The 25,161-nt window shown below is 44.0% G+C and overlaps 1 protein-coding gene across 2 annotated transcripts in view; it reads left to right on the top strand.

Annotated features, from left to right (window-relative positions):
• The window catches only part of SHISA9 (shisa family member 9), a 338,038-nt gene that overhangs the window by 306,152 nt on the left and 6,725 nt on the right, over window positions 1–25,161 (top strand). The window contains exon 4 of one of the 2 annotated variants that reach the window (XM_054454379.2): window positions 7,644–7,691. The exons of the other annotated variant lie outside the window; for it this stretch is intronic. Within the exon in view, the coding sequence (XP_054310354.1) occupies window positions 7,644–7,691 (48 nt within the window). The remainder of the gene's footprint in view (window positions 1–7,643; window positions 7,692–25,161) is intronic. 2 annotated transcript variants of the gene reach the window in all.

Raw genomic sequence — 25,161 nt, 5'->3', positions numbered from 1 at the left:
CATTCAGCATATATTTGTCACCTCCCTTCTCCAGAGCTCCCTGGTCTTGTTTCTAGTAGCCCCATGGATGAATCCTTTTCTGATTTCCATCTTAGAGCATGCTCAGATATCATAGGAAGATCTTCTTCTGTTTTCTTTTTTGAGACAGAGTCTCACTCTGTTACTCTGGCTGGAGTGCAGCGGCGCGATCTCGGTTCACTGCAACCTCCACCTCCGGAGTTCAAGCGATTCTCCTGCCTCAGCCTCCCGAGTAGCTGAGATTACAGGCATGCGCCACCATGCCTGGGTAATTTTTTTTTTTTTTTTTTTTTAAGTAGAGATGGGTTTCTCCATGTTGCTCAGCTGGTCTCGAACTCCTGACCTCAAATGATTTGCCCAGCTTGGCCTCCCAAAGTGCTGAGATTACAGGGTGTGAGCTACTGCACTTGGCCAGGAAGGACTTCTTTAAACATTCTCCTTTTCCAACACGGAGTCCTCACCTTCCCAGCACAATTGACTGTCAGAAGCTCCAAAGCATTAGAACAATTCACTTTGAGTGGAATCCCATTTATTGGTAGAGGTCCTTCTACTCTTTAGTTATTCATAAAATTTATTTATTTATGTATTCCCACATAGTTTTGGTTCCCGGAAAACTCTGGGCAGGCAGAAAACCCCACAAACCATATACTTTCTTTTATTATCAACTGTTCATCCTATTTTCTCCCCCCACTGCCAAGTTCCTCATTGGAGATGGGATGAGAGATAGTTGCTGATCGATTTCAGTATGAAATATGCTAATCCTGTTATAAACTAACACCAGAACCCAAAACACTGATACAACCATGTGTCTAAGATGCCTGTGGTAACCATAATCAACACACATCAGATTCACAAAACAAGCATTTTGGTGCCTAGCATAGGGCCAGGCACTTACTAGGTGCTTAGCCAGTGCTTGTACCAGAAGTCTATCTTTGGGAATTCATGTTCCCTGATCTCTTAGGATTTCCAGATGGAATCATTCAAATAGTGACTGAGCCAAATTTATAATAGCAAGGACACAGGATGTGCAAACGGACACAGACTTTTCTAAATCTGAAGCCCTGTAAGACCCTACATACTGGTTACCCATGTTTCACGTTGAATTTCTACGCATAGCTCAACCCTCATTATGTCCCATGACCACAGATTCCTTCTATTCCATATGCCTGTTTGCACAGCATATGCTTCCTAACCGCATTCAAATATACTCAGTGTTACTAGGAAGGGATGAGGGCTGTTACCTAGGAGAGCAAGAGTCACGGCATCTTTGCCAATGTAACTGTGGAAGCCTTCATATGCTATTTGGTGGCCCACTTTCGTTTTTGAGCCTCGCAGTTAGATGATAAATAACATATGCCATTTTATTTTATTCTTCTTTAGGCATTTAAAAAATCAACCAGGCCAGGAGTTGAAGACCAGCCTGGCCAATATGGCAAAACGCTATCTCTACTAAAAATACAAAAATTAGCCAGGCGTGGTGGTGGGCACCTGTAATCCCAGCTTCTTGGGTGGCTGAGGCATGAGAATCGCTTGAACCTGGGAGGTGGAGGTTGCAGCGAGCGGAGATGGTGCCACTGCACTCCAGTATGACACCCAGTCGCTCCCTGGGAAAATAGCAGAGGGATATTCCAACAGAAATTCCTTGATTTTATCCAAGATTTATGTGGAGCTCCTCTACATAGCCAATGTCTGCAGTGCATTTGGGATTAAATTTTCAGTGTGAAAATCATTTCACACTCTTTGAGTAACCCTCTGTTCGTAAATCAGGAACTCCTGAAATGTTTGTTGAATGAATGAATGAGCTTGTCTTTGACAAGAATTAAAAAAAAGAATAGCTTGGTTGTAAGGAAGCACCCTTATACCTCCTAGAAAACTCTGAAGCATCCCACGTGGGGCACCTTCCCCAGTCCTAGATGGGGTTGATGTACCCCCTCCTGTTCTTCATCCTTTTTTTCTGACCATTGTGAGAGTTCTCAGGGCTTTCTCTGAGACACAGATGGTCTTGTGAATCTGGAGGGCCAATGTGGAGCAGACTGAGGGATTGCTTGACTCAATGGGTTAGCCAGGAATCCAGCATCTGCCTGCACAAATAAAATGCAAATCCCATAATAAATGTTCTTTCAAGGGTTCTTTGTTAAAGCATAATGTGATCATGGTGTGAATGATGAAGTGCATTTTATTAATGAAATCATTACCAGCCGGGAGAGAAGTTGTTTAAAAAATGGTTTGCCGTTGAAAGTTCTGCAACCTCCAATAACCAGATTCATTTTCTAAATATTTCAATCCAGAGAATAAGGAGAGGTTAGACAATCTTTAGGGTTAACTGGTAAGCTCAAAAATAATTCTGGAAAATAAATTTCTCTGGGAAGCTTTAATATCCAGAGCGCTGGGAAGATGATCAGAGGCTCTGTCTCACTCAGACTCTAACTCTACTTAGCTGGATGACTTTGAGCAGGTCAATGAAGCTCTTGGACTTCAGCTTCTTCATATGAAAAATGAGAAAACTGAACTATAAGATGTCTAAGCTCCATTTTAATTTTAAAATTAGAAAATTAAATAATTCTACTCATTCTAGTTATCAGAATGCCTTAAACATGTCCCATTCATTTCCTGCCAAGTCAGGGAAAAAAAGGTTTGAGTAAAGGGTGGTAATGTTGGTTGTTCCTGAGGCAAATTCTCCCTAAACCTGCCTTCCTTTCTATTTTATTGTATTTTATTTTTGTTTGCTTGTTGGGATCACCCTCATTCATGTTTAAAGAGACCTCTTTTCTTTTCTTTTTCTTTTTCTTTTTTTGTTTTGTTTTTTTGAGAGAGTTTCGCTCCCATCGCCCAGGCTGGGGTGCCATGGCGCAATCTCGGCTCACTGCAACCTCCGCCTCCTGGGTTCAAGCGATTCTCCTATTGAGAGATTTGGACATGCACCACCTAGTCACACATGGCATGTAACTGCAGAATGGTTTCTGTTCCCAAGGGGTTCACTGCCCAGCTCTTGGTAAAATATTAGCACACACTGGGGAAGTGTTAGTGGCTAAACCATATAGCACTTTGTACCAGAAGGGATGATGACTTTGAATTATTCCTTCAGTTGTTCATTCATTCTCCAAACATTAAGTCTGGTTTCCCTTGACTGCAGGTCCCACTGAGACATGAACCAAATCTGTCCCATTTGTCAATGTATCCCCAGCACCTAGTGTCATGTGGGGTGCTTAGTAAGGACTCCCAACACCTATTTGTAAAACTAGTGAATAATACCATATGAGAAGCACCTTATCTAGCCTGAGAGGGGCCTTAGAGAATCAGCAGGATAGCAGAATATAGCACGGCCTCTGGAATTGGTCAGGGCTGAGTTTAAGACCCACGTTGGACATTTATCAAGTAATTGCAGAAATCATTTAACTTCCTCAGGTCTCAGTTTCTCCTTCTGTAAAATGGAGATAATAATGATAATACACAGATAATGGCTTAGAAAATTTGATGATATAGTGTAGGTAAAGTTCTTAGCCTGATACATGTCAGTCCTCAGCAAATACTGCAGCATATTAAAGACCCAGACCAGAGTTATCTGCAGTCATCATTTTCCCCTGATCTCTGAGATACGCTGGTACCTGGATTCATATGCAATTGCCCACATTTCATTTTGAGGGAGAAACGGTTGGTTCCATATTCTTTACTCCAGTCTGATGGGAAAGACATACATGAAAGTTAACTCATGTCAGGGATCTGATAAAACAAGCAGGCAAGCAAGCAAGCAAACAAATGGCTTTTCTAAGCTGTCCTAAGGACCCTCAAAGAATCAGTCTAGACCTCTTCAAGTTCTCCATCTTCAGGTTGGACAATAAAAGTTGATGCCCAGGCATATAGATACTGTAATGCTATCCATCAGAGAAATATTGTTTCAATACAATCCATCAGAGAAATATTGTTTCACTCAATTGACTCTCCTTACTAAAGCAAAAATGTAATGTGGATTCAAACATTTCCCACCAATGTTGAGGTTGAGAAGTGTGTCTTGTTATAAACCGACCCAAAAATGTAACCTGAAAATCCAGTTAAGCATACAAGTTCCCTGGCCTGAGGTGCCCATATGGTTACAATATGGGAGCCTACCTTGTGGTTCTTCATAGGCCAAAGTTTGCAAGACAGATGTGTTTATGAAAATATCCCTAGGCCAGGCGCGGTGGCTCACGCCTGTAATTCCAGCACTTTGGGAAGCCAAGGTGATGGATCACGGGGTCAGGAGATCGAGACCATCCTGGCTAACACAGTGAAACCCCATCTCTACTAAAAATACAAAAAAATTAGCTGGGCGTGGTGGCACATGCCTGTAGTCCCAGCTACTTGGGAGGCTGAGGCAGGATAATGGCGTGAACCCAGGAGGTGGAGCTTGCAGTGAGCCGTGATCATGCCACTGCACTCCAGTCTGGGCAACAGAGCGAGATTGTGTCTCAAAAAAAAAAAAAAAAGAAAAAAAAGAAAATATCCCTAAAGCTCACTTGGTGGTTCAGAGAGGGATGATTGGTACTTGCAGAACTGGAAAAGATCACTCTTTCACCCTTTTATGTAATTCCTGACGGGCTTTGCAAACAGAAAGTTGCCTGCACTTTGACATTTATCTTTCATTAGCCCCTTATCCAGTTTTTCCTCTGGGTTTCTGATTATTGAACTCCTAAGTAACCAGAGATTCCTGATCATGTTCCCTTAAAATGGCTCAATGCAACCTTGGCCATTGAGTATAAGAAAGAGACAGGATGTACCAGCATCATTGATAAAATGCTGTGTGTGTGACTTCATTTCTAATTCAAAATTTTAATTTTATTAAAAAAATGGTCTGTGTTGCTATTTGACAGATGATTGACTATTTTGCCATAATCACAATGCATTTTCCAATAGCACTTTTTCAAACAACAGCAATAATACACTTCAATATGGCAGGAATTCCCTCTTTACTCTTGGAATCATGAGTGAAAACCCTAAAAGCCATACATAAGGCACTTGGCCATGGATTGGCCTCTACTAGTTTAATTTCTTTTCAGGTTAGGGCAGAAAGGGGGCTAACATCACTGAACTCATAAACAGCACACCTCTGAGGAAGGCATGAGTCCCCCCCCATTTTGCAGATGGGAAAACAAGCTTAGCAGAGTTATTTCCCTATAATCCATACTTTTAGTAAATGGCAGAGCCAAGACTCATATTCAAGAGTGCTTGACTTGGAATCCTATGTTCTTTCCATGAAACTATGCTGTCTTCTGCAGAGAAATTTCTAGCATCTAAAGTATGTAACCAGGCAAAAGAAAAGCTGGGGAAGCCTATCCCCTGCTCTTCTGGGGGAAGGAGAGCTTACCAAGTTACTCATCATTTTTCTTTGTTTCAAAGTAAAAGTTTGGCTGGGCACAGTGGCTCATGCCTATAATCCCAGCACTTTGGGAGGCCGAAGCGGGCAGATCACTTGAGATCAGGAGTTCGAGACCAGCCTGGCCAACATGGTGAAACTCCATCTCTACTAAAAATACGAAAATTAGCCAGGTGTGGTGCTGCTTGCCTGTAAACTCACCTACTCGGGAGGCTGAGGCAGGAGAATCACTTGAACCCGGGGGGCAGTGGGGGTGGAGGTTCCAGTGAGTCGAGATTACACCACTGCACTCCAGCCTGGACAACAGAGCAAGACTCTGTCTCAAGGAAAAAAAAAAAAAAAAAAAGTAAAAATTTGCCTATGATGTTGAGTATAATTGAAGTTTAGTGTATTTGAGGTATGCTATACTGGAGGTATATTTTACATACAGTGACATACACAGTTCATAATTTTACAATAGTGTGATTGTTTAAAAAAAAGCATACACTTGGGTATCCACATCCCAATAAAAATGAGAAATATTTTTGTCACACTGAAAGTTCCCTCACATCTCCTTCCTTTTAATACCTTAGGTCCACTTCCTCTTCGTGAGCATTTTTCACCCTCAAAGTATTTTTCTAATGTCCATGAGTGCAACCAAGTGCACAGTGGAGCCTTAACTACATGTTCCGTAGCCTATACATCATCTTATTAAATGCCCTATTGTCAATGAACTTATAAATGAAAATTCATTATTGTAAGAGCTAAGCCCTATCTGAGGTAATGGGGACAGAGGTGACAAAAGAATGGTTCCTGCCTTCAAGGCAAACAGCAATGGATTTGATTTGGGGTTGAGATGGCTTTCCTGGAGTCAGCGACTTAGTGGCTCGGTCAGCGTGTGGCCACCCACACAGGAAGAACGGGGGTTGCACCACTATTTCCAGATGACCCTGGCCATGGGAGAGAAGAGAACCGAGTCATCCTGGGTGGGCCCGACTCAGTTTTAACTTCCTCACTCTTCTCTCTTCTGTTGCTCCAATTGTCCCTCTTGTGAGTGATGAGGGGTGTACAGTTCAGATCCACGGGGGGGGGGGATGTGGCAATTTGAGCATCCTTTGGCAAGCCTGGGGAGGCCAGCCAGAAATGTTTAAATGGGGCCGGATCTGTGCTCTGTAATCATTCAGATGACAGACTGTTCCCTGCGCCTTCACTCAGCCTGATATATCTCTGGAAATGGTGCCAAACTGTTGAGGACTTGGTCTTTCCAGGTAGATGCCTAAGAAAGGAAAGAGCTAGGACCACACGCTGATTGGCCAGGTCTCCAGCCAATGAGGAGAGGTCTCTTGGGTAGGTTTGCCCTACTTTAAGCAAAACCCAATCTTACAGAGAAGAACTATCAAAGAAGATGCGAGGGTTGGGGGGTTTGGGTTGGGTATAGCCTTGGCCAATTCTCAGTATCCTTCATTTTATGAAAGGAGTCATTATGGAATTCTGTTAATAATGTTAGATCTCCCAGGACTCATTCGGGACATCTGAAAGGGAATTCAATTCGTATAAACTGATTTATAATGAAAACTCCAGGCACACACCTGTTCTGTAAAGCAATGTATTACTCATTATGGGATTCTCAGATAACAAGCTTGATCTCGTTACTGTTTAGAATTTCCCTACCTTAGAAAGGGTGACTGTGGATAACATTGAATGCATTCCTTCATTCAGTCATATTTTCCAAACACAGAATGTGTGTTAGGTACTGTGGTAAGGTAGCCCCCACCCCAAGGGGCCTGTCACCCAGCATTTAAAGTAGCAGTCAGTACAGCCTGTCCCAACCTTGAATCTGGGGCTAATAATGTGCCCCTTTTCAGGAGGGGGATTGCAGTGGAACACGATCAAAGTCTATCTCTTGTCATCAGAGTGTAGTCTTGAGCCAAGGTGAGCTCATATAACTCAAAATTTCCTTTCTTTCTAAGCAGGTTGAAATTTATAGCCAGATTTTCTACCTAAGAATTATCTTTCTGCCTTACATAACTGAAAATATCTAGGCCTTTTTCAGGAGGCTTCTTTTGATCTTCTGTTGGGTGTTAATGTGAGGCTGCTTCAAGGCCTTGCAGAAAGAGGTACACACATAGCTGCATTTTCACATGTGGCTCCCTTCCCTGTTCCCTGGGTCCCCTGAGGCCTGCCCCTGCTTGGTGGCTGCAGCAGGGGCAGCCAACAGCACCTGGGTGTGAGGGCATAGTGAACATGGGTGCCCTGCAAACAGATCATCAGCATCTCTTGATTGTTATTTTTTTAGGAAGTTCTGATGGTGACTGGGCAGTATCGACACTTAAGTCACCAAAAGGTACTGTACGGCTTTTTCTAGCTCTTTTGTCCAGGTGTTGTCAAATTTAGCATTAAATAATGAAGGGATAGAGAGTCCTGGTGTCTGTGTGACCTGTGCACATGTGTGTCTGCATAGGGTGGCATCTACAAGTCCGTCTAAGTTCCAGTGTGTAGATGTTTGTGTGTGTGTGTGTGTGTGTGCATCTAGCAATTGTTGGACAACGTGCTACCCCTCACTTCCCAATATTTGTTGCCTGATAGAAAATATCACTATGAGAAATCATGCCAGGTAAGGTGAAATATGTTTATTTTTCTCAGAAAGCTGCAATGGCAAATGGCAAAACACAAGGTAAATTAATGGGGGCGGGGTGGGGGAAGAATACAGCTTCTGAGGGAGAGACAAACATAATCAAGTTATTGGCCAAGGGTCTTGGGAATGATTAGCCTTTTAGAGAACAGAATGCTATTTTCAACTTTCCTGGGACAGCGTGGTGAGCAGAGAGGGTTAAGAAGTTGGTCGACTTAAGTCTGTGAGTTAACCCAGCTGGGTGACCAGACCAGGTGGCAGCTATCATTAATTAATTAGCTCCCTACTATGTGCCAGAGGACTGGCCCTTTACATCATTTTATCATTTAATTCTATGATGATCAGCCTGTGTAGGCGTTGTCACCTGCATTTAGAAATGAGGACATAATGTCTAAGTATGGATAAGTCTTGCTGGTCTAGAGTCATATGACTATTCAGTGGTAGATCTGCAGTTTGAACCTCTATCAGTCTGACCCTTATTCTAAGCTATTTTTCACTGGGGTGTAATGGAAGCAGCTCTTTTTAGAACAGACCAGAAACACCCTTCTCCATATGCTTTGTTGGACTTTGTGGAGAAGTAGCTGACCTAAGGAGGTGGAGGTGGAACTATTTATCTATTTATTTATTTATGAGACAGAGTCTCACTCTGTCGCCCAGGCTGAAGTACAGTGGTGCGATCTTGGCTCACTGCCACCTCCTCCGCCTCCCAGGTTCAAGGGATTCTCCTGTTTCAGCCTTCTGAGTAGCTGGGATTACAGGCACATGCCACCATGCCCAGCTAATTTTTGAATTTTTTTTTTAGTAGAAACGGGGTTTCACCATGTTAGCCAGGCTGGTCAAAATCCTGACCTCAGATGACCCACCTGCCTTGGCCTCCCAAAGTGCTGGGATTACAGGCATGAGCCACCATGCCCAGCTGGTAGAACTCTTTAATGAGCTCGAACTGGGGAAAATTAGGGGACACTGCAAGGATATAAGCAAGAAACTGGTGTATTAGTCTGTTTCAATGCTGCTGATAAAGACATACCCAAGACTGGGCAATTTACAAAAGAACAAGGTTTATTGGACTCACAGTTCCACGTGGCTGGGGAGGTCTCACAATCAAGGCAGAAGGCAAGGAGGAGCAAGCCACATCTTATGTGGATAGCAAAGAGAGAGCTTGTGCAGGGAAACTCCCATTTTTAAAACCATCCAATCTTGTGAGACTCATTCACTCTCACAAGAACAGCACAGGAAAGACACACCTCTATAATTCAATCATCTCCCACCTGGTTCTTCCCACAACACCTGGGAATTGTGGAAGTTACAATTCAAGATGAGATTTGGGTGGGGCACAGCCAAACCATATCAACAGTCGTGGCCATTTTTTTTTGCCCTCTCAAAAGATTATTCTGGCTTCTAAGTGGAGACTGGATTAGGGGACTGTGGACTAGAGTTGCAGACACCCACTGGAAGGCTCTTACAGGTTGGTGGTGACCTGTACTGGGGTGGGTAGAGGATGGAGAGAAGAAAATGGAGTGGAAGGATCATTGAGACACTGCAAAAAGCACTGAGTGAGGAGGGGGAGGGACCATGAGAACAATGGTTCTCACGTTGTAACCAGCTTGAGCACACAGCAGCATCACTTAGAAGGTTGTTACAAACTCAGATTCCTGGGCCTTACCCAGGAGCACCTGATTCACTAAGCCTTGGCTCAGAAACATCCTGAGTTGTTGCAGGGAGGAGAGTGCATTCTATTCCCTGATTGGGAAAGAGAGCTTTACATCAGTGTGTTTAATGGGAATCCCCTGACTACCTGGCTGTTGCCTTCAGAGAGACAGATTTTTGGGTTTTGCATTAGATAACAAGTATTCACATGTCAAAGTCCATTTTTAGAAATGCAAACAATTTGGAATATGACAGACCTCCTAATTTGAGGCATTAACTTTTTTTTCCCTCCCTGTGAAAAACAAAGCTGTTATGATCTCTGTGACGGCATTTGAAGGCAGTCTGCATTTCTGTCCTTATATCATCCTTTTGTTGTTGGATGCATTTAGAACATACTTCAGTTTAGGTTAAAAGCAAGGAGCTGTTTTCTACCCAAACCAAGCTAACTTCGCCTGTCCTGCTAAAGGCACCTTTATCCTGCCTTGTCGGGGGAGAGGAAAAGTGGTCCCAGTGAGAACCAAGTTCCTCTGGGGTCATTGGTCTGCCTCTAGTGTTCTCTACTCAACCTCTAGACCCAGACTCTAGATGAGGTATGGTAGCAAGGTTGGGGAGTTTGTATGCCCCCAGCTTCCACATCCTGCCACTTTCTTAAAAGGGACAGACAGGCTGGGTGCGATGTCTCACGCCTGTAATCCCAGCACTTTGGGAGGCTGAGGCGGCCAGATCACCTGAGGTCAGGAGTTTGAGACCAGCCTGGCCAACATGGTGAAACCCTGTCTCTACTAAAAATACCAAAATTAGCCAGGCGTGGTGGCACGTGCCTGTAGTCCCAGCTACTCGGGAGGCTGAGGCAAGAGAATCGCTTGAATCCGGGAGATGGAGTTTGCAGTGAGCCGAGATCATGCCACTGCACTCCAGCCTGGGCGGCAGAGCGAGACTCTGTCAAAAAAAAAAAAAAAAAAAAGAAGAGACACGTTGGATATGATGGACTTAGACTCAGACATATATGGGTTCCAATACAGGCACCATCATTTGCTAGTCTTGTTATCTTCAACCTCTCTGATCCCCTATTTTCTGATCTGCAAAATGGAGACCATCGTATCACCTACCTCCTAGGTCGTTGTGAGATAAGATGTTTAAAACACGTGTCATAGTACCTGGCTTATGGAAAGTAATAAATGCATCCACATTATTACTGGTATTAGTAGTACTGTTATTATCAGGTGAGCAAATTAAAGGCTCTGAAAAGCCTTGTGGTAATAAAAACTGGTGAACTCTTTTTAACCCACCATTTCCCAAACACTTGACATCTGATCTCTTTGCTCTTAAGGAAGACCAATGAATATCTTAACATTCAGTGGCATGAATGTTGCTGGGAACCTTCTTTGGGAACATAGGGCATGGGCAGAGAAGTAGGTAGAGGTGCAGATGTCACTGGGGAGCAGTGGGGGAGATGGAAAAAGGAAGAGGTAGCTGTCAAGGAGAAAGGACAAGGTCCTTGAAGATACAAGTTTATTACTGCCACCTGCATTGATAATGACTCCCTTTGGAGTGTGTCTGCCAGGACAGGAAATGATAAACATCATGCTAGTTGGTACGATTTATTTTTCACCACCTAGGGCTTCCCATGCAAGTTGCCCCCTAGTGGTCACTGCTATTGATCCACCCACGCCCAGCCTTGGAAACAACTGTCACACCTGTTTAAAATCCACCCTGAGCTGGGCGCGGTGGCTCACGCCTGTAATCCCAGCACTTTGGGAGGCCGAGGCGGGCAGATCACGAGGTCAGGAGATCGAGACCATCCTGGCTGACACGGTGAAACCCCATCTCTACTAAAAATACAAAAAGAAAATTAGCAGGGAGTGGCAGCAGGCACCTGTAGTCCCAGCTACTTGGGAGGCTGAGGCAGGAGAATGGCACGAACCCGGGAGGCGGAGCTTGCAGTGAGCAGAGATCTCACCACTGCACCCCAGCCTGGGCGACAGAGCGAGACTCCATCTCAAAATAAATAAATAAATAAATAAATAAATAAATAAAGTAAAATAAAATCCACCCTGGAAGACACCACCTCAAGCCCAGCAGACTGTCTTCACCAAGATGAAGCTGTGTCTTTGGAAATCTGTTTATTTTGCAAACAGAATCTTTAAACTTAAGCCCAGTGCCACAGCAAGGCAAACAAATTAGGAGAAACTGCCAGCATAGACTGCAGTGTAATCTCTCTGCTTCTGACTAGAATCAGCCTGGGTCCCCCTTTCCAAGCTACATACATGCTCCACACTCCCATTTCTACCATTGCTCCAGTAGAGGAAATCAGAGAATGTACTCTCTGTAGGTTTTGCACAGGGCTTGGCTTGGTATATAATAGTTGCTAAATAAGAGTAAAAGAGGCCAGTACTCACAAAGTCTCCATTTATCTCTGCTTTGGAGATAGCTCTTAGCCATCTCTCTTTCAGAAAGAAATACACTTCACTAGGCTGGGCGTGGTGGCTCATGCCTATAATCCCAGCACTTTGGGAGGCCGAGGTGAGCAGATCACTTGAGGTAAGGAGTTTGAGACCATCCTGGCTAACATGGAGAAACCTCATCTCTACTAAAAATACAAAATTTAGCCGGGTACAGTGGCATGTGCCTGTAGTCCCAGCTACCTGGGAGGCTGAGGCAAGAGAATGGCTTGAACCATGGAGGCAGAGGCTGCAGTGAGCCAAGAACATGCCACTGCACTCCAACCTGAGAGAGAAGGAAGGAAGGAAGGAAGGGAGGGAGGGAGGGAAGGAAGGAAGGAAAGAAGGAAGGAAAGACACTTCACCTAGCTTTTCTGCTTTTAGATATGAGGAAACTGGGGTTTCCTAAAACCACAAAAGAAAACTACATCACAACAGGGCCAGGGTCCAGACCTCAAAGAGGGGCTTGAGGACTTGACCCAGAATCACTGGAGATGCTTGTTACAAATGTAGATCCTGGGCCCACTCACTCCTAAGGAATTAGAACATCTGAGTGTCATGTCCCAGTGTATTCATTTTTAAAATGCCCTTCTGGGTGATTCTTATGTACATTAGAGTTTAGACCTAGCTTTTCCTAATCCCCCACCCTAGATGCAATCGCAGTTTGCAACACAGCATCAATTTACATACTGGCGTTCTTCCCAATGTATTTTTGCTGTTTGCTGAAATAAAACTGTTTTCTTAATGGTGATTTGAGCTGGGGCCACAGCTGGACGGTAACAGCATTGGAAGTGGATAGTCTTGGGTTTGGTTTCTTGCTCTGCCACTTATTGGCAGTGACAGAGTAATTTGTCAACCAAATTATTTAACATCCCTGGACCTTACTTCCTTCATCTGTCACGTGGAAAGAATGATATTGCCTGCCATGTCTCTTTAAGAGGGTTTAAATGAGACAATGTAGGTAAAATGGCTAAACCAGTGTCTAGCCCATAGTAAGTACTCAGTACATGCTAGTTCTTTCCTTCTTCTAAGAAAATTGACTTAGCCCAATGAGAAATGCTCATGTAGGAGGCACAAGACAATAGACAATGTGCAATAGGGTTACAGTTCCATTGGAGTGCATGCATCCTATAGACCATCCCAGGGGAGGGAACACCTACCTAAAGGTGGCTTTAAAACATTACTTCATGAAATTCAGGCTTTTGCAATTTCCTGATTTTGGTTATGGGTTTGGTCATGAGCCGCTGGTGCAAAGCAGGTGGAAGACAGGAGGGTGATGTGAGGTGAAGTTTTTAAATAAAAATCAAATCCCACTTGCTCCTGAGTTCAGTCCCCTTTGAAAAGCACACAGCAAGTCCTGGGGTTTTGATGAGCTTCCTTGGGAACCCATAGGGCATGAAATGAATGCGCAGAGAGGGTTCTCTGGTTTGCAGAAAATGCTCTTGCATCAAGATTGCAATAAACATTTGACTAGTTTGGCTGTGTGTCCTTCCGAGGCTAATCCAGCCAGATCCTGTTCATTCCAAAGCCATCTTGCATGACACCCACAGCACACACAGTAGGCACTCAACATACGTTTTGTTAATAAATTATTAAATGAAACTGGGCATAATGTTCAAAGGAAATTTTGTCTTTTCTGGAAAGGCACTGGGAAATGAGAATCAACCAGAGGAAAATCTGGAAACCTGTATTCTAGACCCAATACTGGTTTATCCATGTGACAGTCTTTGAGCTTGGTATATAACAGGTGCTAAAGTTTCCTCTCCTGAAAAATGGAAAGCTTGAGACTATTAATTTTTTTTCCCCCGAGCCTCTATAAGTAAATATCCCAGGCTTTGCTCTGATTAGCTTACCTTGTCATGTGCCCACCTGTGAACAAATCTGTAGGAGGAGGACAAAGAAATGGAGAATGACTGGGGCATGGGGAAGTGGAGGGATATGACATCCAAACCACACGGATTAAGAATAGGAGAGAGGCTTTGGGAGGCTGAGGTGGGCAGATCACCTGAGGTCAGGGGTTCAAGACCAGCCTGGCCAACAGAGATGGTGAAACTCCGTCTCTACAAAAATACCAAAATTAGCTGGGCATGATAGTGGGTGCCTGTAATCTTAGCTACTCAGGAGGCTGAGGCAGAAGAATCACTTGAACCCAGGAGGCGGAGGTTGCAGTGAGGCAAGATCATGCCACTGCACTCCAGCCTGGGTGACAGAGCGAGACTCCATCTCAAAAAAAAAAAAAAAAAGAAAGAAAGAAAAAAGAAAAAAAGAATAGGAAAGAGATGCATCTCCCCTGAAAATTGGGGGCTCTTCTTGGAAGTATGGTGAGTGAATGATTGGCATTTGTATCAGTCAGCTACTGCCACAATAACACTGCATAACAAATAACCTCAAATCTCATTCTTAAAATGTATTTAGACCAGCGTTTATTTAGATCAGGAGTCTATATACCAGTGATTTCAGCTGATGTGGGAGGTTCTTCTTATCTCAGGTGATTTCACCCATCTCTCTGGGAGTTGGCTGGATGTTGGCTGATCTAGGTTGGTTTTAACTGGAATGACTTGGGTGACTTGACTCTGCTCCATGTGCCTCATCCTCAAACAAGGCAGCCCAGACATGGTCTCATGAGTGTGGGAGAGGTGCAAGAGAGAAATTCAAACCAGCAAGCACTTCTCCAAATGCCTGTATGTCTCATGTCTGCTAACATCTTAGTCACACGGAACAGAGTGTAGAGATGGAGAAGGTCAAAGAATTGATTCATGCATTAATCTAACATAGGATCCCAAATCTCATAATTATCTACACTGACATGGTCTCAGGAAACTACAGCCAAGAGGAAGGTGACACGTAGGGCTTAGAATTCTTTCCCTTAATTTGCTTCATTTAGAAAACCACCAGTTGTATGAAATTTCACCAGCTGGGAGGATGATTGGAAGACAGACCATGTAATGAATTTCTGAAAAAATAAATCTCTATCTATAGAGCAGCAATGCACAGGAAGGCAGTGAGTGGACAAAGGTCTATCCAGGACCCTGTGTGGGAATCGGGGGGAGGGGATCTGTGCTCAGCCATGGCTGGAGCATGAGCCTGTCCACCGTTGTCCAGTAGCCTTTCAGAAGATGTTGACTGCATAGCAGGACTGCCTAAGTGAAGAGAGAAAGGGCCTGAGGTTTCAAAGGGCTCCTGGCAGCCACAACAAAGGGGGCCCATGGTACAGGCTGGACAGCTTTGTTGCAAAGCCCAAGCCAGGGGCCATTTAGAATTCTCCCTAGCAAAGGCTCCCTCCTCACTCTGGATTGACAGTTTGCCTATATATGGGATTTTAGAAAAAAAAAAAAAACACAGTACCACCACCTGTCGGGAGCCTTCAGGGTTAAGACTAAAAAAGGGCCAGGGTCCTGGATGCCCTTTCTGGTTTTCTCTCTTAGAACGATATGGCTTTGGGAAAGATATGGTGCCCTGTGGGGAGGGCCAGATGCCCCGTGCTTCTTTAGGACCTGGTTCATGGGCAGCCTCCCCTACTTGTGTCTCTGCAGCAAGGCCCGGAGGCAGGTGAAGTGCAGCTAATTCGCCATAAAGACAAATCTTCCATCTCCTCCCTGGTCCTCTCCTGCTTAGGAAACTCAGGCTTTTTTTCCTACCTTTCTTGTTTCTGTCTGCTGAGACAGCTTCTGGGATCTGCACAACTTTATACCATGTAGTTCAAAAGAAGAGAGAAATACCTGGATTTTATTTTTTTTTAACAACGTGAACTCTTTCCCTTTTACTTTTTAATTCAGCTTGTGAAGAAGAAGAAAGCAGAGACCCAGAAAACGGTCCTATATAAGTTAAATACTGTTTTACAGTACCAAAAGGTCCCACAAATACAGTGCTTAAGTGAAAGAAGTATTTCTTTTTTTAACAGCTTTATTGAGATATGATTCACCTGTCATACAGTTCACCCATTTAAAGTGTAAAATCCAATGGTTTTCAGAATGTTCACAGAATTGTGCAACCATCATTACAGTCAATATTAGAACATTTTCCTCACCCCAGAAAGAAACTCTATAACCATTAGTAGACATTTTCCATCTCTCACTGTCTTAGCAGTCCTCTCTCCGCTAAACCCTGGTTCAAGCAATGACTTGTCTATTTTGTGTCTTTATATATTTGCCTATTTTGGATATAGCTGTCTCATGTAATAGACCTGTATTAGTTTGTTTCCATGCTGCTAATAAAGACATACCCAAGACTGGGTAATTTATAAAGGAAAGAGGTTTAATGGACTCACAATTCCACATGGCTGGGGAGGCCTCACAATCATGCTAGAAGGCCAAGGGGAAGCAAAACACGTCTTACATGGCAGCAGGCAAGAGAGCGTGTGCAGGGGAACTCCCCATTATAAAACCATCAGATCTCATGAGACTTATTCACTACCACGAGAAAAGCACAGGAAAAACCCACCCCCATGATTCAGTTACCTTCCACTAGGTCCCTCCCATGACACGTGGGGATCATTACAATTCAAGGTGAGATTTGGGTGGGGATACAGCCAAACCATATCATGACCCAAGGAGAGTAGTCCAGGTTGGTGGGCAGCTCTACTCCGAGTGGTCACTCTGGGACCCAGGTTCCTCCAGCCTTGTTGCACTACAACTCTTACCATCTTTTCCTCATCTGCATTGTTATAGTTGGTTGCTGTCACTGTGTAATTCTGGCCTTGGCGAAGAGGATAAAGAGAGGAGACCCAGAACAAGGATTTCTTTTTTTAAAGCAAGTCAGGTAAAGCAGAAATAGGACACATCGCATTTGCTATTATTTCATTGGTGCGAGATCAGTCTCATGGCCAAATGTAGCTTCCAAGAAGTCTGGTAAATCTAGTTCTGAGCTGAGTGACCATGTGTCCAAGAAAAAAAAAGGTAGAATAAATCTGATCTGGGAGATAAGTAGCAATCAGCTACAGCATCTTCTCTGATGTACATCTTCTCTGATGTACATCTTCTCTGATGTACATTTCAGGAGATGTACCATGCACTGTGTATAATGTGCTGAGTTTTTACAAGCCTTATCTCGTTTACTTCTATACTGCACTCCACAAGGTATATTTTATTATCCTAATTTTATAATCTTTATCTTTTGTGATGATGACAGAAATAGCAGCTACTACCCTTTGAATACCTGCTGTGAGGCAATGACATTGGCCTTTTTTCAGGAGGGAAGGTACTCTACACGATTCTCTTCAATACTCTCCATCCCCAGGCCACATGGGCCTGGTTATTTTCATTTCAATTTTATAGGTGAAGCTTAGAGATTTGAACCCAGATCCATCTGCTGTCAAAATTTATACTCTTTCCTCCATATGGTAAAGAAGATTTTGTAGTCACAAAAGTCAGGCATGGCTGGGTGCAGTGGCTTATGCCTGTAATCCCAGTACTTCGGGAGGCTGAGGCAGGAGGATTGCTTGAGCTCAGGAGTTTGAGACAAGCCTGGAAAACACAGTGAGACCCCCTTCTCTACAAAAATAAAAACAAAAATAGCCAGGCATAGTGGTGCATGGCTATAGTCCTAGATTCTCAGGAGGCTGAGGTGAGAGAATCACTTGAGCCCAGGAGGGTCAAGTCTGTAGTGAGCTCTGATCATGCCACTGCACTCCAGCCTGGGTGACAGAGTGAGATGTGCATGCTTCCAAACTTTGTTATTTGTCATATAAAACTGGTGCATTGAATCCTTCAAACTCCCAGCCATATTAACTCCTCTTTCCTTCTCAGCATTCCCAGATCTCATTGTCTTGTCTTTCAAGACTAGGGGCTCTACCATAGCTTTCAAGAGCCTAGTGTAGGATTCAAAACCAACACGTTGGTTCTTTGTCATCATTTGTATCAGTCTGTTCTCATGCTGCAAATAAAGATGTACCTGAGACTGGGTAATTTATAAAGGAAAGAGGTTTGATGGACTCACAGTTCCACATGGCAGGGGAGGCCTCAAAATCATGGTGGAAGGCCAAGGAAGAGCAAAAGCACACCTTACATGGCAGCAGGCAAGAGAGGGCATGTGCAGAGGAACTCCCCTTTATAAAACCATTAGATCTCATGAGACTTATTCACTGTCATGAGAACAGCATGGGAAAAGCCCACCTCCATGATTCAGTGACCTTCCACTGGGTCCCTCCCACAATGTATGGGGATTATTACAATTCAAGGTGAGATTTCGGTGGGGACACAGAGCCAAACCATATTGTCATTGAAAGTGAAGGGATAGACTGGGTGCGGTGGTTCATGACTGTAATCCCAGCACTTTGGGAGGCTAAGGCGGTTGGATTACGAGGTCAGGAGTTTGAGACCAGCCTAGCCAACCTGGTGAAACCCCCTCTCTACTAAAAATTAGCTGGGTGTTGTGGTGGGCACCTGTAATCCCAGCTACTTGGGAGGCTGAGGTAGGAGAATTGCTTGAATCCAGGAGGTGGACATTGTAGTGAGCTGAGATTGCATCACTGCACTACAGCCTGGGCAATAGAGCTAGACTCAGTTTCAAAAAAACCAAAACCAAAACCAAAACAAAACAAAACAAAAAGTGAAGGGATAGTGGAAGCACAAGGACAAGAAAATTGGATAAAATCTCAAAATATAGTCTCACTACATTGTCATGGAGGGAATCAGTGGGATATGGCATGAAAAGCCCAGGAAACCACATCGACCTCAATGGCTCAGACTAAATGAGAAAACACATGGAAAGCTCCCGGTGAGTGCCTGGACTGGAATGATGGTGAAGAAATCTCAGTCTCAGTTCTCACTTCTATCATTAGTCTGCAGCTCTATCTAACCCAGCCCTGTTATAAGAAACCAACTTCCTGTCTGTGACTAGCCAGTACTCCAGCCAATGTCCACATAACTCAGAGGTTGCTAGATCCATACCTCTTGTAACGCAGTAGCCAACCTGGCAGGGAGTCTCACATCACCCCCAGCTCTCTCCTCCTACCCCACCTTAAGGAAGAAAAAGATAACATATTTTGCCTTGACGGCAAATTTCTGGGCTTCATTAAACTTTTGGCTGTGACATCTTGATGTTTTCTCTTGAGAATATGATATTTACACATCTGCCCCAATCCCTGATATTTTGAGAGGAAGAATCAAGAAGAGTGTTTTCCCTGCATAACTCTCACCCCACCCTCCATATTCTTTAGTTTTGAGGGAATATTTTCCTGCAGATAGACCCTTGTCAAAGGAGCAATATTCATTGTCCGTTGCAGGCAATGTACAATGCCTACATTGCAATATCCTACACTGCAGGCAAAAGGTTCCATAAATATTGAGTGTGATGGCCATAAATTCAGGCAGTGGAGCGAGGTGTCCTGGGTTCAAGTCTCAGCTCCATTTGTTGGATGAACTGCCAAAGCTCTCTGAGCCTCAGTTTCCCCACTTATAAAATAAGACCAATGGTAACACCTAGCTGATTAGGATGTTGAGAGTACTGAAGGGGATAGCAAATGTAAATTCCTAGTGAAGGCAGTAGCATAGAACACACACTTAAGAAAGGTGAGCAATTACTCAGTTTGCCATTGACAAGAGTGGGGAAATAGAGAGGAAGTCCCTGTCTCTACTCAGACTTCTCATATACCCAAACAGTCTCTTTAATCGATCCCTGCCGTCTTCACCTGACTTTATTCTACCTCCCTCCCCCGAGCTAGGTTGGCTAAAGAGTATCCAGGTCTCTGCAAATTCTCAGACAGGAAGATGGATCCTAGTTCACCTGTCTGAGAAATAAAAGCACTTAACCCGAGCTCCAGCCCTTCAATCCCTGTAAAGAACAGATCACTCAGTCTTCGGTGATACAGACTGAATGACCAGGAGATGAAACATCCTGCCCATTTCTCATATTTCAGGGACTGTCATTGAAATTGGAATATCATCAGTGCTTTCCTTCTTTCATCACATGCGTATTATTGCACCCCTGCTATGTACCAGGCATTGGGCTGGATGTTGAGGATACAGCAGTGAGCAGAACAGATACAACCTCTGCCCTAAGTGGAGCTTTATATTCTGGTTAAGGGAAACAGAGCATACACAAGTAACCAAAAAAGATAACTTTATATAATAATATGGGCTATGAACATATTAAAATAGGGAGAGGTCATCAGAGCCATTGGTGGAGATGTCTTCTTTGGGTATTAGGAGGGTTTTTCAGGAGGTAGCCCTTGGTCACAGGTCCAGATGACAAGAAGTAGTATTTAGGCAGAGGAAACAGCAGGGATGATGTCCAAAGGTCCTGAGATGGTGACAAGCTTGGTGTGTTCAGGAACAGAAAGGAATCTTATGTATAGTGGAATAGTACCCCCCTAAATCGATGTGCACTCGGAACCTCAGGCTGGGAATGCACATGGAAATAGAGTCTTTGCGGAGGTCATCGAGTTGAGGATATATTGAATTAATGTGGGCCCTAATCCAGTGGCTAATATCCTTATAAGAAGGGAGAAATTTGGACACATACACACACACACACACACACACGCACACACGGAAAATGGCCACGTGAAGCCCAAGGCAGAGATTGGAATGATGTAACTCACAAGGCAAGAGATGCCAAGGATTGCCAGCAACCACCAGAAATTTGAAGAGGCAAGGATGCGTCCTCTAGCGGAACCTTCAGAGGGAGCATGGCCCGGCCAACTTCTGGCCTTTGGAACTGCAAGAGAATGTATTTCTGTTGTTTTAAGCCATCAACTTTGTGGTACTTTGTGATGGCAGCTTTAACAAAGGAACACACACTGTGATGTGTTCACAATAGGTATGGAGCAGAGGAGGGTGCATAAGTAGCGAGAGTCCACGTCAAACAGACTCAGGGACCACTGCAAAGAATTTGGATTTTGTTCTTAAGTGTAATGAGAAGATTAATTGCTGTCTTTTATCATACCCTTGAGCCAAAGGCAGAAACCGATGAGGAAATGTGAAAGCTTTGGTTGGGGCATTGCTTACCAGGTGAAATCCATCACCTTTGACCCAGGAATATTACCAAGCAAGAATGAGTGGTAGGAACCCCTCCCTAAGATATCTTTGCCTCAAGGAAAGGAGGTAGGTGGGAGGCTGCCTGCTGAGACCCTCAGATGTGCAGCTTGTTTTGGAAACTGGTTATTACCTTGACGTTCTCCCTTTCCACAAAAGCCAGGCTCCATCCCGCCCCACACCTGTACAAGTGTCTGCTGCTAATTAAGAGAGAGACAGATGGAGTAAGGTATAGTTTAATTTTACAGCCCCAGTTTCTTCAAGGCAATTAGGCTTATTGGAAGGAAAGCACCTTTTCCTTTATTCTTCTTTCGTAAATGAAGAAAAATCAAACAGGAGAGGGCCATTGTTGTTGAAAGGCTCACACATCTGTTTCCTGGTCGGTTTGTCAGCCGTCTGCCCACGAGGTACTGGGGCTGATTAGGTTAATGCATTTATTAATGGGGCTTACAAGACTGTTCAATGAATCTGTTATTTTTTTTGCAAGTAGCTTTTTAATATACTAAGACACGGACCACACTGCACAAAGCCAAGAGTGGCTAGATAAGCATTTCTTTCCCCTCACCTGGCTGCAAACCAGAGGGGAACAGAAACATTACGAAAACAGGGTTTCATGAAAACAGCACTTCCAGGTAATGGAAATGATTCATCCATCTTACCTCTAACCACCTCCTTGTTGTTGAAATAATCTTGAAAATATCTCTTTGGAGGATAGTTTCATGCACCAGGCACCAGTTCAGTGCCTACACTGCGCTTCTCTAAGAGAACACCTGAGTCCTAAGGCGGGAGAATGGTTAGTTAAATGAATAGGCATGAATGATATAATCTTGCCTATAGGACATTAGATGGCCTGAGGATCCCTTGCCTTCTTCATCTACAACTCAGATATCCTTTCAGGTTCTTGAAGCTACTCGGCTCCTTCTCAGCTGAAAGCTTTTGCAAATGCTTTCATGTATCAGTTATCAACTGCTGCATAACAAATGACTCCAAATCTTAGTTGCTGAGCATAGCAACCATTTATCGAGATCATGATTCTGGGTCAATGGAGAAGTTCTTGTTTGGGCTGGATTGGCTCATCTCAGTTGGATTTTCTTGGTATCTGGGTCTGCTGTTAGGTGGCTGACGGCCTAAGATGGCCTCACTGAACATACTGCGGTTAGCAGTTGGTTGGTTGTGTTGAACAGGGGTAACTGGCCTATGGGTTTCTCATCCTCCAGGAGTCTAGGGGCTCCCTTCTTCACATGGAGGCAGATTTCAAGAGCCTTAGAGTAGAAGTTGCTAGAATCTGCTGGTCCAAGCCCACCATAATGCCAGGACATATTCAAGGCATGGGGAAATTCCACTTCTTGATGGTAAGAGCTGCAAAGTATTTTGGTCATTCTTGCAATATGCCACATATTCCCTCACGTGCATTGCTCTTTCTGTTACTCTTCACCTTCTGATCTCAGCTTAAAGAGTTCTTTCTCAAGAGGCAGAATGAATGCCTGCCTCCCTAGTAGAATGTTTATCCCAGGATGGCAGGAACCATGTCTGTTTCCGTTTCTGATTGTCTTTCATATTTCAAGTATCCAGCATATGGTGGGTACCTGTTTGATGAATGACTAAATGATTGAACAAACAGCTTGAAGACTGCAGCATGGAGAATGGATTAGAGGAGGTGAAACAAGGCAAGGAGGCCAGTTTGGTTACTGAAGGAGAACAATGTTCAAAGGGGGTAGGAGAAAGGGAATAGGTTAAGGAAATATTTGTTAGATATGGCTGGAAGGACTTGTTGGTTTGACAGTTGTGCTGCAAGAGAAGAGGAGAATGAAGTCAACCATTGCGCCCAAGTTTCTGGCTTACGTAGCTAAGGAGTGGGTGGTCCCACGTGAGATGTAAGGAAAAGGCTGAAGAACAGACCTGAATAATGTTGCTGGGTTCAGGCATGACCACCTTGGGCCAGAGATGCTGTTGAACCTATCCAGGAGGTAACTGGATATATAAATTTTGAAGTCTAAAGGGGAATCTTAGATTATTTTTCTATTGAAGTTTCATGGCACTGGAAATCTCGAACTTTCCTCTAAAAGGCAGGAAAATGGGTTCAAGTCCCAGCTCTAATGTTAGCTTGCGCTACCTTAAACAGTAAAGCTTCCCTGACCACCACCTCCCGCCTGATCAGATCAAGGCCCCTTTGTGTGCCCTTTCATGGAGTAAACTAAGCACTCAACAAACATGGTGGGTGGAAGAAGGAAATAAGGGAGACAGAAAAGAGGGCAGCTTGGTTTGGATGAATGCCTGCTTTGTGCCTAGTATGTTGCCTACCATAAAGTGTTCAAACAATGTCTATCGAATTTAATCCAGGGCTTCTTTCTTAAGGCAGGGAATAGATAAAATATAGGTATTGAGCATTTACTACATTCTAGGAATTGTGCTGTGTAGCAGGTGTATCTCATGCAATTCATTGCCCACATTAAATCCAAGAGTGGTTAATATTATCTCTATTTCACACCTAAGGAAACAGGCATAAATGGTTAAGTGGTGTTCCCAAGGTCTCATAAACTCAGATCTGTCTCATTCCAGAGCCTGCAGACTTTCTTGTTCACTCCACTCTTGCCCCAAGTACCAAACACTTTCTGTGCCCAGGGAGTACCCAATACCAGGTTCACCAAGCAAACAGCTCAGAGTTAGGTAAGGAGGATGGTGTGGATTCTCCACGTGGGATTCAGTGTTTCCTCTTAATGGGATTTTTTCCCCCCATCTGCACGGATAGGGACAGACTTGAACGCCTCTGTATCTACTTTTCTTTAGAACTGTCTGAGGGGGCATCACATATTGAAGCTGCTGGGATGCTTAATTCATAATTTATTTTGTCTGCTTCTCAGAAACAGCAACCATTGAATGCATCCCTTGCTCAGAGCAGACCTCAGACTGGTCTGATGTCTGGAAAGAGGAACATGGGAAAGAATGATGCTGGATCATTATAAGACATATAATGAGGGCGAGTGAGATTTTTCAGTGAAAGATTACTGGGAGGAAAATGAGAAAGATAGCTTCCACCCCTATTCTTGCCCTGATATTCTCTATGTTCTCACTGTATTTTGCTCATAATTTTTTTAATTTTTAAGTTCGGGGTACAAGTGCAGGTTTGTTACATAGGTAAACTTGTGTCATGGGGGTTTGTTGTACAGATTATTTCATCCCCCAGGTATTAAACCTAGTACTTGTTATTTTTCCTGATACTCTCCCTCTTCCCACTCTCATCATTCATCAAATATTTACTGAGGCCAGGTGTGGTGGCTCACACCTGTAATCCCAGCCCTTCGGGATACCAAGGTGGGTGGATCACTTCAGGTCGGGAGTTCGAGGCCAGCCTGGCCAACATGGAAAAACGCTGTCTCTACTGAAAATAGCAAAATCAGCCAGGAGGCTGGCTAGGTTTCCAGTAGCTGGAATCCTAGCTACTTGGGAGGCTGAGACAGGAGAATCACTTCAGCCCAGGAGGCAGAGGCTGTAGTGAGCTAAGACTGTGCGACCGCACTCCAGCCTGGGTGACAGAGCGAGACACTGTCTCAAAAAAAAATTTTACTGAGTCCTTAATGTCTGCCAGGAACTAGGCTGAACATTGCTTATATAATGCTGGCCAAAAGTCATACCTGGTCTTCTTGGAACGCTAGTGAGTGAGACGGATGATAATGAATGAACTGCATAAACAAGTGTAAAATGACAGTCATGATAAATGCCATGGGAGGAGCTTATTATGGAGAGATCTGACCTTATCGGACTTTCTAGAAGGGAGAGGGACCTCAGGGGAGAGGCAGCTGGGCATAATAGGAGTGAAGTGGGAGGATACTTCCCTTTAGTTCTCTAACAAAAAAACACCCTATGTACTGGAACTGTGATAACAACAGAGGCTATCCCTGTGGTTCTCAACCCTGGCTGCATATTAGAATCACCTGAGAGACTTAGAAAATATATGTCTGGGCCACAGTCTCTGAGAGTCTGATCAAATGGTTTTGGGAAGGGGTCCAGGTGTCTGAACACTTTTAAAGCTCCCCCATGTGATTTCCATGTACTGCCAGGACTGAGAACCACTGAGCCACCCAGATGGAAGGATATTTCTGCTCTCAAAGAACTCGTGGTCTA

This window comes from Pongo pygmaeus, chromosome 18, assembly GCF_028885625.2.
Source record: "Pongo pygmaeus isolate AG05252 chromosome 18, NHGRI_mPonPyg2-v2.0_pri, whole genome shotgun sequence".
NCBI lineage: Eukaryota > Metazoa > Chordata > Mammalia > Primates > Hominidae > Pongo > Pongo pygmaeus.
The sequence above is the reverse complement of the archived record's forward strand: the minus strand, read 5'-3'. Positions and strand labels throughout refer to the sequence as shown.